The sequence below is a fragment of the Molossus molossus genome, unplaced genomic scaffold (genome assembly GCF_014108415.1).
Source record: "Molossus molossus isolate mMolMol1 unplaced genomic scaffold, mMolMol1.p scaffold_m16_p_21, whole genome shotgun sequence".
Classification (NCBI taxonomy): Eukaryota; Metazoa; Chordata; class Mammalia; order Chiroptera; family Molossidae; genus Molossus; species Molossus molossus.
Window position 1 is genome coordinate 38,146,963 of NW_023425357.1, and position 13,807 is coordinate 38,160,769.

The following is a 13,807-nucleotide window of genomic DNA, read 5'->3' on the forward strand; positions in this document are numbered from 1 at the left end:
GATGGTGCAGGCAGGGCAGCAGGAGGTGTTGACAGTTCTTTTGCCAACTGTCCCTCCCTTCTGTGCTCTCCTTGCTTCCTCTGCTTCCAAACTGGTTACTTGGAGAATATTTTTTCACCACATACCAAACTGCTCAATTTAAGTTTTTTGCATTTAGAATGTAAAACCTATGACTTGGTTGTTGTTAATGATGCCCTCTAGTGGAATACTTTGACGTAATGATGCCCTTTAGTGGAATACTTGGAAGTGTTTCTCCAGACCTTCAGTGCACTCAGCAGGCCTTGGTTAATGGCCAGTGTGTCCCTCTCTTTGCAGTCACTCCTTGCCAAGCAGCCAGCCACGCCTACGAGAGCCTCCGTGAGTACCTTAAAAAGAGGGTCAAGGCCCATTGTCGTGGGTGTCTTCAAACTTTATACCATTATTTGTGAGAACTTATGTGGCCTTTTGTATTTTCAAAGGGAATTTGGTTCCCCAAAGGGTCATGGCAGGAACATAGTAGGAACTCAGAAATTCTATCTGAAGAAGGAATGCTGCTCTGGGAATTCTAGTGAACAGACTTTGTTATCTTGATACCTCTTCTCTCAGGAGAAACAGGTCTAAAAAGGGACTGAGCTGGGAGCAAACTCCCAGTCCTCCTACCCCTTTCCTAGACTGTGAAAAATACCCTGTAGATTCATGGTTTTATTTTTGGAATATGTATTTTCCATTATTTTTATGCCTATGTGACTTGAGTTGGCTTTGGACTTAGGAATCCCCTGCAAGAGGACCCTCTGGCTCTCCAAGAACTCAGGGCCGGGGAGGGCCAGCCAGTGTGCCTAGTGCCTCCCCAGGCACCTCAGTAAAGAAGCCGGATCCAAACATCAAAAGTATGTATCCTGTCTCTCTGGAGAGTGGTTTAATCCTAAACCTGAGCTCTTTGGGGGCTGCGTTAGTAGGTAGAGACACATGGCGCCTGGGCTGTTTACTTCCCAAGAAAGACTGCTTTCCACATCCCATCTCCCAAAGGGAGGGGCTCATGGTTGGCAGAGGCCAAGGCCAATTTCTTTGTTGGAATTGCTGTTCCTTGCACCTGACTTGGTGTAAGACCTCCGTTAGGCAGTGCAGATTCCTTTGGAGGGGAACACAGCATAAGAAGTCACATTAAAATGTGAGTCCTTAGTTTTGTTTCTCATTATGTTTGTATTATAACCATTTATGAATTATGGGACTTTTCCCCCTTCTCTTGTGAAGCTCAATTACTTATTAGTTGAAATAGTTTTTTTCCCACTAACATAGTAATACCCAAAGATGTTGGCTGCAATAAGACCCTCAGAACAAAATTTTATTTTATTCTTGCATGTTTGATGGCTATCTTCTATTCTGAATAAGAGCTTTTACAGCAGCTTTGGAGTGTTATGGGATTATAAAACTTTGAAAATCACTGTCTCATGGAGATGATGTGGAGCACAGGTTATCTGTTGTATCCCCAAACAGGTGGGAAATCTAAACAGGTTTCCATTTACTAATCATGCTAGTATGTAACTGACTTCAGCAATGGCAGTATATAAGGCATTATAGTAGATGAATGTGCTCAGTATTCTAGGAAGATGATAGCCACCAATGGATAATTCCAAGCTGAGAACTAGGTTTTGTTTGTTTAATTGAGTCATCCAGTTTGTGTGATACTTTTTCTTCTAATGTTTTCTTAGATAATGCAGCAAGTGAAGGAGTGTTGGCCAGCTTCTTCAACAGTCTGTTGAGTAAAAAAACAGGCTCTCCTGGAAGTCCTGGTGCTGGTGGGGTGCAGAACACAGCCAAGAAATCAGGTACTGAAGGACTCTCAGAGACCTATGAATTAACTTATTACTGTGCAGGTTTCCTGGGCACATTTAAGGTGGGATTTGTGTACATTTCAGGTTCTCAGGAACTGACTGTTGGGTGAGTTGACATAGGTCACAAACTATACACATGCCCTGGTGTAGAAGTTCTATCCATTGGAAGTTATGGTCTAGAATGTACCATTGACATTTTATTAATTTAATTTTTTGTGATGCTTCATAGATTGTTTATTGCCCCCAGTCTTGCTGTGAGCTGGAGTCTGTGAACACTGTCCATGATCCCCCCCGCCACACACACACACACACACACACACACACACACACATCTCTTCATCTGTCCTTCATCTGTTATTAGGGCAAGTCTGTCTATGCCTTAGAAATCTTTGAAGCAAATAATCAAGTTCCTTGGGAGTTGCACATTTTCCCTGGAAGCTTGAGTCCATTTTAAAAGTTCTTGGCTTTTAATTTCCCATTGCCTATAAGAAATGTTAATACAGTGTTTTCCCTAATTGGTATTTTCTTATCAAAGGATGTCATCAGGAAATCACTTCATCCTCGGGTCAGCTAGGGCCTTCAGGGACTCCTGAGTTTTTAGGGACTCAGAATCTGGTCTGGTGGCCCAGGCTGTGAGCTGGTAGAAAATAGAAACAATTTCTAGGCCCCAGTTAGTATTTGACAACGAAAAAATATGAACACTGACTTTGTGCTAGATCTAAATGTGTGGGCTTACTTTCTTATTGAGCTATAATATAGTGTTTCTGGGCCATCCATATGAGTCCATTTAGAGTGTTGTAATTAGAAACAAAGCCTATACACCTGTTGTGTTTGATTCACAGAAAGAAGTTTGCTGCATGCCAGAAACTCAGACACCACCTCTAGGAAGATGGTGATGAGAGTGCATATAAGGGTCTGGTTGGGTGGTGAGAGGGTTTTCAGAAAAGGCCCTTGTATTGGGCACAAAGGCATCACCAGGCTGGGAGCTATCATGTGGTCAGGGGAGCACAGACCTATGATATTTGGAATTAAGAAGGACTGAATGTAGGTCTATCTCATAATCATTGTAATGAAAAAAGGCTTTCCTCATTCTTACTGAGATTGAGGTTATTATCACCACAAATGATTACAGAAGTCTGTATAGTTTTTTTTATTATTAAAAAAAATTTTTTTAATTGATTTTAGAGAGGAAGGAAGAGGGAGAGAGAGATATAAACATCAGTGAGAGAGAACATTGATTGGCTGCCTCTTGCATTCCCCTCACTAGGGATTTGGCTCACAAACTGGGCACGTGCCCTGACTGGGAATTGAACTGGCGACCTCTTGATGCATGGGTTGATGCTCAACCAGTGAGCCACACTGGCCAGGCAGAAATCTGTATAGTTTTATTTTTTTTTGTTTATTGATTTTAGAGAGAGAGTAAGGGACAAGGATAGAGTTAGACGCATAGATGAGAGAGAACATTGATTGGCCACTTCCTGCATGCCACTGGGGATTGGGCCCACAACCTGGGCATGTTACCTGACCAGGAATCGAACCGGCGACCTCTTGGTGCATGGGTTGATGCTCAACCAGTGAGCCACACTAGCCAGGCTATTTTTTAAAAAGTTTTTTTTTCTTTATTGATTTTAGAGAGAGAGGAAGGGGGGGAGAGAGAGAGAGAGAGAGAGAGACAGAAAAATCGATGAGAAAAAACATCGATTGGCCACCTTCTGCATGCCCACAACTGGGGATTGGGTCCACAACCTGGGCATGTGCCCTGACCAGGAATTGAACCAGTGACCTGTTGGTGCATGGGTCGATGCTCAACCACTGAGCTCCACAGGCCGGGCTGTATAGTTTTAAATGTCTCTTTCTAAAAATTCTTTTCTTGTCTCTTATCACTGCTTTTTTTGTTTGTTTGTTTGTTTGTTTTTAAAGGACAAAAGACTGTGTTGACAAATGTTCAGGAAGAACTGGATAGAATGACTCGAAAACCAGACTCCATGGTAACAAACTCTTCAACAGAAAATGAAGCCTGATCCTCCTTAAAAGTGCATATGTAAAATGACCAAATAACTATGTATATTGATCTGCTAAGACCAGGATTTTTCTGATATGGCACATGCTATCAGTTTTTTGGGGCAGGGGAGATGAACTTTAAAAAAAAAAACTTCATTGGCTTGTCCGAGTGTGAATTGCACCTTTAGGAAGGTTATGTGTCAGATCCCTTTGTTAAGGATAACCTTGGACTCTCAGGCATGTTGCTATCTCATGGGAAGCAAGTGCATCTGGGGCATCATGTGGAGGGGAAGGTAGATGGAGAGAAAGAGGGCCCACTTTCAGGGTGGAGCAAATGAGACCAGGAAATCATTGATCAGATGGTGGTTAGTCTGACCAGGTGTGTGCTAGCAAATTCACTTGTTCTTGGGAAGCGGATTGAGTAGCAGAAAGTCCAAGAAACAAAAAAGTCTTAAAGGAGGAATGAAAGAAGTGATGGTGGAAAAGATGAACGTTAAAGGAAGTGAAGGAAGGAGGAGATGAGCAGTGTTAATAAATACTGTGTGTTCAGTAGAGGTTGAATAATCATTTTTAAGACTTAATATCAGAAGCATTTCCAAACTAAACACTAAGCAGAATGGGAATTAGACTTGTTCTGATTGCATCTTTAATTTATGAAAGATGTGTTGAGTCAGGTGGCACTGACACATGGGTGGGGAAGATGGCAGCTGCCCAGGACTCATGTGCTTGGCCTAGGCCATCTATGTCCTTGTGAGAGGTGCTGGGCTCCACTCACGTGCATTGTGGGGCAGTCACTGTGGGGTGTGTTTAAAGTCAGCAGTTACAACGTTAGTTTACTTTGAGTTGTGTTTTCTAAATAACTCCTTTGTTTTTTAAATAAAAAAATTTTTTTAACTGCCACAGGCTGGCCTGCAAATAGAGAATGGGTGACCAGCCTCTCATTTTACTATAATGCAATGTGCTACAGAAAGTTTGAGAGAGGTTTTTAATGTAATTGTAGACTGATTAATTGGCTTGCACCAGTCCCTGCCTTAACGGTCTGTGGAAGCCATCATGCAGTTCCACTGATATAAAAAGGTCTTGTCCTAGCTCCCTGATCTGATCATTGTTATCAAATGGATAAATAAGTGAATGTTTTATATTGAAAATGGAAATGATAACACTTCTCTTGTTTTGTGTTTTTCATAAAATGTAGCATTTTTTTCTAATGGAAATAAGAGTTTCAGTTGTCTCCATTTAGGACAAATTCATGCATTGTCATGTCACAACACCATTCTGGAAAGTACGTCTGTGGATTTGAAATAGCACCTTTAATTTTGTACATGATACAGAACATTTAAATGCAAACACTACCATTAATTTAATGTATAAAACATTTGTTGTCAAACCAAGGGAAAAACCACAGTTCACTTATGTGGAGTTTACTTTTTTTTATATAAATGTTTATTGTGCTATGTCTGAGCATAACTTCCCTTATGTTGTTAATTTTACGTACAAGATTTGACCACTAACATAGTACTGGGCATAACTTAATATCCTTTGTTGTATAATAAGACTCTAAAACTGTCTTGAATTGCTTTTTTATAAAGGTCTGAACACTGTTAAGGAGAAAGCTGAGACTTTACTTGCCTCTCTGACAAACATAAAAATATGTTTCTTATGCCAGTTTTATTGTTGAAAATATACTCCCCCCCCTTTTTTAATTCAGTTATTATTTTTTAATATTGTGGTTTCCAATTACCAGATTGTCCAGGTAATGACAGTAAACTGACTGTGCAGTGATAGTTGTAGTGTAGTGACCTATAGATGCCCGCCACTAGTGTGGTCACTTAATTCCTCTATAGCGGCTGGGGGTGGGGCACAAAATGAGTGACCTGCGAAACAAGAAAGAATTCTTGGAAAGACACATACCTAAGAGAGATATAGAGTGATTTAAAATTTCAATGCATAATTTTACTTTTTATTTCTTTTATCATTTAAACTGATAAGCACTTTTGTGTCACTATAAAATGTGCTAAAACTGATGAAATGCTAAGGCACTGTCTTGTGAAGGAAGGTTTCTTGGAGACCACTTTTAGTTTCTCATGCCAAGTGGGTGCTCCTAGTATCAGAAGAAACTAATGCATAGTGTCATGTGCTCAGTGGTTGCCAAAGTCTACCAACTTTGGGGAGCTGCAGGGTTCTTTTGGGGAAGTGGGAGGAGGAGAGGGTTTTTTTTGTTGTTATTTGGGGGTTTTCAAGCATTGGAACCAAAAGCCAAACAATAAACAGCCTTTTACTTTTTAAGTAAAATTTATGTTATTTACAGAATACACTTGTATGGCAGACTGTTAAAGACAATTTTGTGACTATTTATATACATTATAGTGGTTTCATCTGCTGTTTGTCTTTAAAATGGAAAAATCAAAGAAGCCCGATTTTGAAGATGTGGCCATAATAAAGGCCATGAATTGTTCTTTCCTAAAAATGCAACGGGTATGCTGCTAGAATTATTTAATTTTGTTTGCACTTTTTTTTTTGATTGGCATTTTAAAATCAGTATTTAAATTGAAGACGTTGCATTTCATTAGTTGAACGAAGTTGAAAGTGATTGCTCTGTACATCATGACCTTAACAATGTTGATGCTGTAAGTGAAAGTTCATTGTTGTCTCTATACTAAGTTTATTGGTGTTTTTAATTTAAAATTAGGACTGCAGATTATTCCTTTACCAGCCTTAGTCCAGGGGTATGGCTCTATTGAGATACATTATGCAGTCATGTGGAACCTTCCTTTCTAGTGCTGGAAAAGAAGATGTCTGTAATTACTGGCTTCAATAAACACGAATCCAGACTGCTTACAATTTTTGGTGACTTTCTTTATGATCACTCCTTCCACTAGAGATACATTGAAGTCTGCTAAACATGTGCGATATATACCCTGTAGATAAAAATGAATACTTCTCTCACTTGAAATTATCAGAAACTCTGTTAAAGAAAAAAAAACATTTTAAAGTCATATTTTGAGGTACGTGAGGATCCATGCAGAAGGTAAAGTACAATGGGGCTTGTGAATTGTCCAACATATTTTCTTGCCTCTTGGATAATTTGCTGTCATCTGAATTGATTGAGCTAAGTGATTTTCACTTAACTAATTTAGTAGCCTTGAGGATTCATAGAGGAATTTCAGAGCACCTATACCATAATGGGAACAGTAAAATATGTTCAAGAAAATCAGATTCTTTTGTATTAGAGATGCATTGTGTTTCTAATTATTACAATTAAAGCATGTTGCATTTTTTGTTCTTTTTTTTTTCCTTTTTCTTATCTTTATTGTTGAATGTATTACAGATGTTCCTCATTTTCCCCCCATTGACCCCCGCCTCCCCACTCCCACCCCCCTCCTACCTTTTCCCACACTGTTGTCTGTGTCCATTGGTTATGCATATAAGTTCTTTGGTTTATTTCTTCCCACCCCCCAAACCCCCTTCCCTTTGAGGTTTGTCAGTCTAGCAACCAGTTTGTACTTAATACCTTCACCTTTTTCACCCATATCCCCAACACCCCTCCCATCTGGCAACCAACAAAATGTTCTCTGTATCTATGAGATTGTTTCTGTTCTGCCTGTTCATTTTGTTTGTAGATTCCATTGTCGATAGATATGTATTCATTGCCATTTTGTTTGTTCATATATTTTATTTTTTTCTTCAAAAAGACCCTTCAACGTTTCATATAATAACGGTTTGGTGATGATGAACTCTAACTTTTTCTTGTCTGGGAAACTCTTTATATGGCCATCGATTCTAAATGACAGCTTTGCAGGATAGAGTAATCTTGGTTGTAGGTTCTTGCTTTTCATCACTCTGAATATTTCTTGCCACTTCCTTCTGGCCTGCAAGGTTTCTTTTGAGAAATCAGCTAAAAGTCTAATGGGAACTCCCTTGTAGGCAACTCATTGCTTTTCTCTTGCTGCTTTTAAGATTCTCTCTTTGTCTTGAACCTTTTGCATTTTGATGATGTGTCTTGGTGTGGGCCTCTTGAGGTTCATCTTGTTTGGGATTCTCTGTGCTTCCTGGACTTGTATGTCTGTTTCCTTCACCAAGTTAGGGAAGTTTCTGCCATTATTGTTTCAAATAGGTTTTTGATTTCTTGTTCTCTCTCTTCTCCTCCTGGCACCCCCAAGATGCGAATGTTGGCACACTTGAAGTTGCCCCAGAGGCTCCTTACACTATCCTCATTTTGGGGGGATTTTTTTTTGCTGTTCAGATTGGGTTTTTTGCTTCCTTATATTCCAAATCAATGGTTTGCTTCTTGACTTTACCTACTCTACTATTGAATCTGTGTAAATTATTCTTTATTTCAGTTAGTGCCTCCTTCATTTCTGACTGGTCCTTTTTTATGCTCTTGAGGCCTCACTAAGTTCGCTGAGGTTCTCACTAAGTTCATTGAGCATCCTTATAAGCAGTATTTTGAACTCAGCATCTGTTAGGTTGCTTATCTCCATTTCGCTTAGTTCTTTTCCTGGAGTTTTGTTCTGTTCTTTCATTTGGGACCTGTTTCTTTGTCTCCTCATTTTGGCTGCCTCCCTGTGTTTGTTACTGTGTATTACTTAACGAGTGGTATGGGGCTGGTGAGACCAGATGCTGCTTGTTTGAAAGAATTTAGGAAAACCTGAAGCAGGATCCAAGACAGGCCAATCTGGCAACAGCTTGGGTGGGCCTGAAAGTTGGGTGGGGAGGGGACTCAGGGAATCACCAGGGTGGGGCAAACAGTGTGAGCCAAGTTGCTGGAGTCCCAGATATGGTGGCTGTCTGCCGCTCCAGGGAAGGAACAAAGGCCTCTGACAGCAGTTTGTCCCGGAGAAAGCCCCCTCACCAGCCCTCTCTCCAGTGCCAACCGGCTCAGTTCTTTCCTGTATGTCTCTGGAGCCCCTGGAGCTGCCTCCCCTCCCGGCTTAGTGGGAGAGAGTCTGATAAGTCCGTGCCCAGTCCCTTTAAGAGGAGCTGCCTGGGGCTCCAGCCGCCTCAGCCTCCCTGAGCCTCAGTTCCGGCTGGTTTTTCCATCCAGAGGTTGTGGGGACTTCTCTTCCTGGCACTGGAACCCTGAGCAGGGCACCTGGTGTGGGACGGGGACCCCTCAGTCCTCAGAGGACCTTCCCAGCCGAGGTAGCCTTCTGATTTTTATTCACCACACATGGGTGTGGGACCAGCCTGTCTGCTTCTGCCCCTCCTACCAGTCTCGATGTGGCTGCTGCTTTAATTCCATAGTTGTAGGACTTCCATTCAGCTTGATTTCAGGTGGTTTTGAATGATGGCTGTTCTGTAGTTTAGTTGTAATTTTGGTGTGGTTATGAGAGGACACTTACTGTGTTTACCTACGCCGCCATCTTGACCGGAAGTCCGCATTTTTTGTTCTTTAAAGCTCATTTATTATACACATTTTCACCCCAATTATTTGAAGTAATTGTAAACCTACAGAAAAGTTGAAAGAAGAGTATATTGAATACTCATATTCTTTTACATAAATTTACCAGTTAGTAACTTTTTGCCATATTTTCTTTCTCTTTGTTTCCTCTTTCCTCCATGTTTCTCTATACACACACATTCCCTCCCCTACTGAGTCATTTAAAATAAGTTTTGCTCTGGCCGGTTTGGCTCAGGAGTTAGAGCATCAGCCTGTGGTCCAGAGAGACCCGGATTTGGTTCCCGCTAAGGGCACGTATCTCGGTTGCAGTTTGTCCCCGGCCCTGGTTGGGTTGTGGAGGCAGCCACCCGATGTGTCCCTTTCACGTCGATGTTTCTCTCTTTCTCCCACTCTATCTAAAAAAAAAAAGTAAAAAATAAAATAAGTTTCAAAATCAGGGCATTTTACCCTAAATATATTAGATGAGTCCAGGTCACTCGTTTTTTAGAAAAATCCCACATTCTGGATAAGTCATTGTTTCTTCATTATCTGATTCATTTAACTTTTTTGCAAGAATTCTCTGTGAGGTCGTATGTGTACCAGTGTGTCACATCAGGTTGTCCCTGTATTGGTAATGCTGGATTTGAGTCTTTGGTTAAGGTGATGCCCCCGCCCCCAATCTATCAAATGAACTGTGGGGTGATAACTATTGGTTACCTTGGTCTTAAGCCACTTATTGCACATTGCTCACAGCATTCACTGATGATCCTTGCCTACATCAGTTATCGCATTAGGAGTTCTTAAATGGAAATGGTTTTATCCCATCATTCCTCCTTTGTATTGGCTGGCATTCATCTATAAAGAAGTTTTCTGCCTTCTGTCCTTTTTGGATGGTGGTTTTCACTGAATTGGGTTTTATTTTTTTCAAAGATCAGCTGTTCATTTATGTTTTTAAATTTTTTTCTTTATTGATATTACAGACAGAGAGAAAGGGGAGAGAGAGAAAGACAGAAACATCGATTGGCCACCTCCTGCATGCCCCCAACTAGGGATGAGGCCCACAAGCTGGGCATGTACCCTGACTGGGAATCAAACCATCGACCTCAGTGCATGGTTTGGCCAACGCTTAACTACTGAGTCATACCAGCCAGGAGAATTTTATTTTTTTAATTCAAAGTGTTATAACCTAGCCCTGGCCAGTTTGTCTCAGTGGTTGGAGCGTTGGCCTGAGGACCAACGAGTCTTGGGTTCGATTCCAGTCAAGGGTATATATCTTGCTTGTTGGTTCCATCCCAGGCCCTAGTCAGGGTCATGCGGGAGGCAGCTGGTCGATGTGTCTATCTTGTGTCGATGTTTCTCTCCCCGCCCTATGCCCCCCCATACTCTATCTGAAGATAAATGGAAAAATAGCTTTGGGTGAAGATTATTTTTTTTTAAAGTGTTATAATCTAATAATTTAATTTTTTTGATGTTCAACTTGCCTCAAATTTGATGAGTGGTGCCCTGGCTAGTTTGGCTCAGCGGTTAGAGCGTCGACCTGCGGTCCAGAGAAACCCAGGTTTGGTTCCCACTAAGGGCACATACTTCGGTTGCAGTTAGTCTCCGGCCCTGGTTGGGTTGTGGGGGTGGCAGCCACTCAAGGTGTCCCTTTCACGTCGATGTTTCTCTCCCTTCCACTCTATCTGAACAAAAAATGGAAAAATCTCCTCAGGTGAGGATAAAAAAAAAAAAAATTTGATGAGTGGTGACCCCTTCAATTAACTGTGTCTTTTTTTTTTCATTGAGATATAATTCAGAATATAAACTCCATTTTAAAATGTTCAATTCAGCTCTGGCTGGTTTGGCTCAGCAGTTAGAGTGTGGGCCCGCGGACCAGAGAGTCTCAGGTTTGGTTACCGCTAAGGACATGTATCTCGGTTGCAGTTTGTCCCTGGCATGTGGGTGGCAACCACTCTCATATTGATGTTTCTCTCTGCTCTATCTGAATATAAATGCAAGAGAAAAAAAAAAAAGTTCAGTTCAGGGCCTTGGCTGGTTTGGCTCAGTGGTGTGAGAGTCACAGGTTCGATTCTGGTCAAGGGCATGTACCTCTGTTGTGGTTTGGTCCCTGGCCCTGGTTGGGGTTGTGTGGGAGGCAACCAATTGATGTGTCTCTCTCACATCGATGTTTCTTTCTCTCCCCCCTTCCCACTCTAGCTGAAGATAAATGAAAAAATATCCTCGGGTGAGGATTAAAAAAAAGTAAAATTAATTAAATGTTCAATTCTGGGATTTCTAGTATATTCGCTCTGTTGTGCACCCATTGCCACTATCAAATTCCAGAACATTTCCATCACTCCCCAAAAGAAATCCTATACCTATTAGTCCCAATTCTCCCATCCCCCCATTCCTTGGCAACCACCAACCTATCTGTGGATTTGGCTACTCTGGATATTTTACATAAATGCAATGATACAATATGTGGCCTTTTTGTGTCTGGCTTCTTTCACTTAGCATAATGTTTTGCAGATATATCCATGTTGTTGCATGTATCAGTATTTCACTCCTTTTATGGCTGAATAATCCCATTGCATTGGATAAACCACATTTTGCTGATCTGTTTTTGCACATTTGGGTTTTCAGTTGTTGGATATGAATAATGCTGCTATGAACATTCATATGTAAGTTTTTGTGTAAATATGTCCTTTGGGACATATACCTAGGAGTGGAATTGCTGGGTCATATGGTAATTCTATTTTTTTTTTTTTGTTCCTCACCTCAGAATATTTTTCTGTTCATTATTAGCTAGAGTGGGAGGGAGGAGGGAAGGGAGAGAGAGACAGAGGGAAACATTGATGTGAGAGAGAGACATAGAGTGGTTGCCTCCTGCATGACCCAACGGGCAGGGGACGAACCGCAACCAAGGTATGTGCCCTTGACTGGAATCGAATCAGCGAGTCATTGGTCCATGGGCTGATGCTCTAACCACTCTGTGAGACTGGCCAGGGCTATTTTGTTTTTAAAATTTTTTTCCTTTATTGATTTTTTTTTTTAGAGAGAGAGAGGGAGAGAGAGATAGAAACATCAATGAGAGAGAACATCGATTAGCCGCCTCCTGCACGCCACTGGGGATTGGGCCCACAACCTGGGCATGTGTCCTGACCAGGAATTGAACCAGCAACCTCTTGATGCATGGGTTGATGCTCAACCATTGAGCTACATCGGCCAGACTGGGCTATTGTTTTTGTTTTTAATTGATTTTTTAGAGAGGAAGGGAAAGAGAAACATCAATGTGAGAAATAGATATCGATTGGCTGCCTTTTGCATGCCCCTATTGGGGATCGAGCCCACAACCTGGGCATGTGCCCTGACCAGGAATCAAACTCTAGAACCTTTCAGTTCATGGGGCGATGCTCAATTCACCGAGCCACACCAGCTGGGCCATACTTTTTTTTTTTTTTTTAATCCTCACCCAAGGATATTTTTCTATTTATCATCAGATAGAGTGGGAGGGAGGGAGAAAGAGAGACATTGATGTGAGAGAGGCACATCTACTGGTTGCCTCCTGCATGACCCGACCAGGGCCAGGTATGAACTGCAACCAAGGTATGTGCCCTTTAGCGGAATCGAACCTGTGACTCATTGTTCTGCAGGCCGATGCTCTAACTGATGAGCCAAACCGGCCAGGGCTATACTTTTTTTTTCCTAACTGCTTCAAAGTTTATTTATATCAGTTGTCTTTATTTTTTTATGGCTTCATAGTATTCAGTTATATGGATGTTACATAGTTTATTTGTCAAGTCTCATAAGTGGACATTCTGGACATTTTCAGTCATGTTTTTACATAAATGCCACAATGAAGAACCTTGTGCATACGTTGTTTACTTATGGAGATGTATCTTCAGGGTACTTTCCTAGCAATGGGACTACCTAATCAAAAGGTAAATGTATATACATCTGTAGTATTTGTTTGAAATTATCAAAGTCCTTTTAGTAAAGATTACGTCATTCTGTATACTTATCAGCAGTTGTAGAAATTAATAACTCATTGTTTGTTATGTTTTGCCTTAAAATTGAGTTTAGGAAGTTTGGTGAATAAACACTTATTTGGGGAATTATTTGGTGACACCGGCAGTAACATTATAATAGCAAATTTAATTTTTACAACTCTGTCATCTCCATCTTAGTTTCCAGATGAGGAAACCAAGGTACAGATAGACTAAACAGCTGCTAAAGTCAGAGCCAGATTCTGAACCCAAGAGGTCTAGCTTCTGAGTTTCAGCTAATTGTGGCGCTGTGCAGGTATTTATTGTACTTGTTTAAAGCAGATGGGGAGCCCTGGCCGGTTTTGCTCAGCGGTTAGAGCGTCAGTCTGTGGTCTGGAGAGACCTGAGTTCGGTTCCTGCTAAGGGCGTGTACCTCAGTTGCAGTTTGTCCCCGGCCCTGGTTGGGTTGTGTGGGTGGCAACCACTAGATGTGTCCCTTTCACATCGATGTTTCTCTCCCTCCCTCCCACTCTAGCTGAACAAAATATCGAAAAGTATCTTTGGGTGAGGAAAATAAATAAATAAATAAAGCAGATGGGGAAAAGATGTCAATTGGAAGTGTTTCATCTGTGGTCCTAAGCACGTTTGTG

The 13,807-nt window shown here is 41.3% G+C and overlaps 1 protein-coding gene across 2 annotated transcripts in view; it reads left to right on the forward strand.

The window, feature by feature from the left end:
* DYNC1LI2 (dynein cytoplasmic 1 light intermediate chain 2) overlaps window positions 1-13,392 on the forward strand; it is a 37,136-nt gene extending 23,744 nt beyond the window's left edge. Inside the window, exons 10-14 of one of the 2 annotated variants that reach the window (XR_004961094.1) lie at window positions 316-357; window positions 749-866; window positions 1,689-1,805; window positions 3,732-6,287; window positions 13,359-13,392. Coding sequence is in view for 1 of the 2 variants with exons in the window: in XM_036274327.1 (XP_036130220.1) it covers window positions 316-357; window positions 749-866; window positions 1,689-1,805; window positions 3,732-3,832 (378 nt within the window). In the remaining variant the exon portion in view is untranslated. Of the gene's footprint in view, window positions 1-315; window positions 358-748; window positions 867-1,688; window positions 1,806-3,731; window positions 6,656-13,358 lie in introns of those variants that run through there. The other variant, XM_036274327.1, reaches the window with a different exon arrangement.
* Window positions 13,393-13,807: the final 415 nt, after the last annotated feature.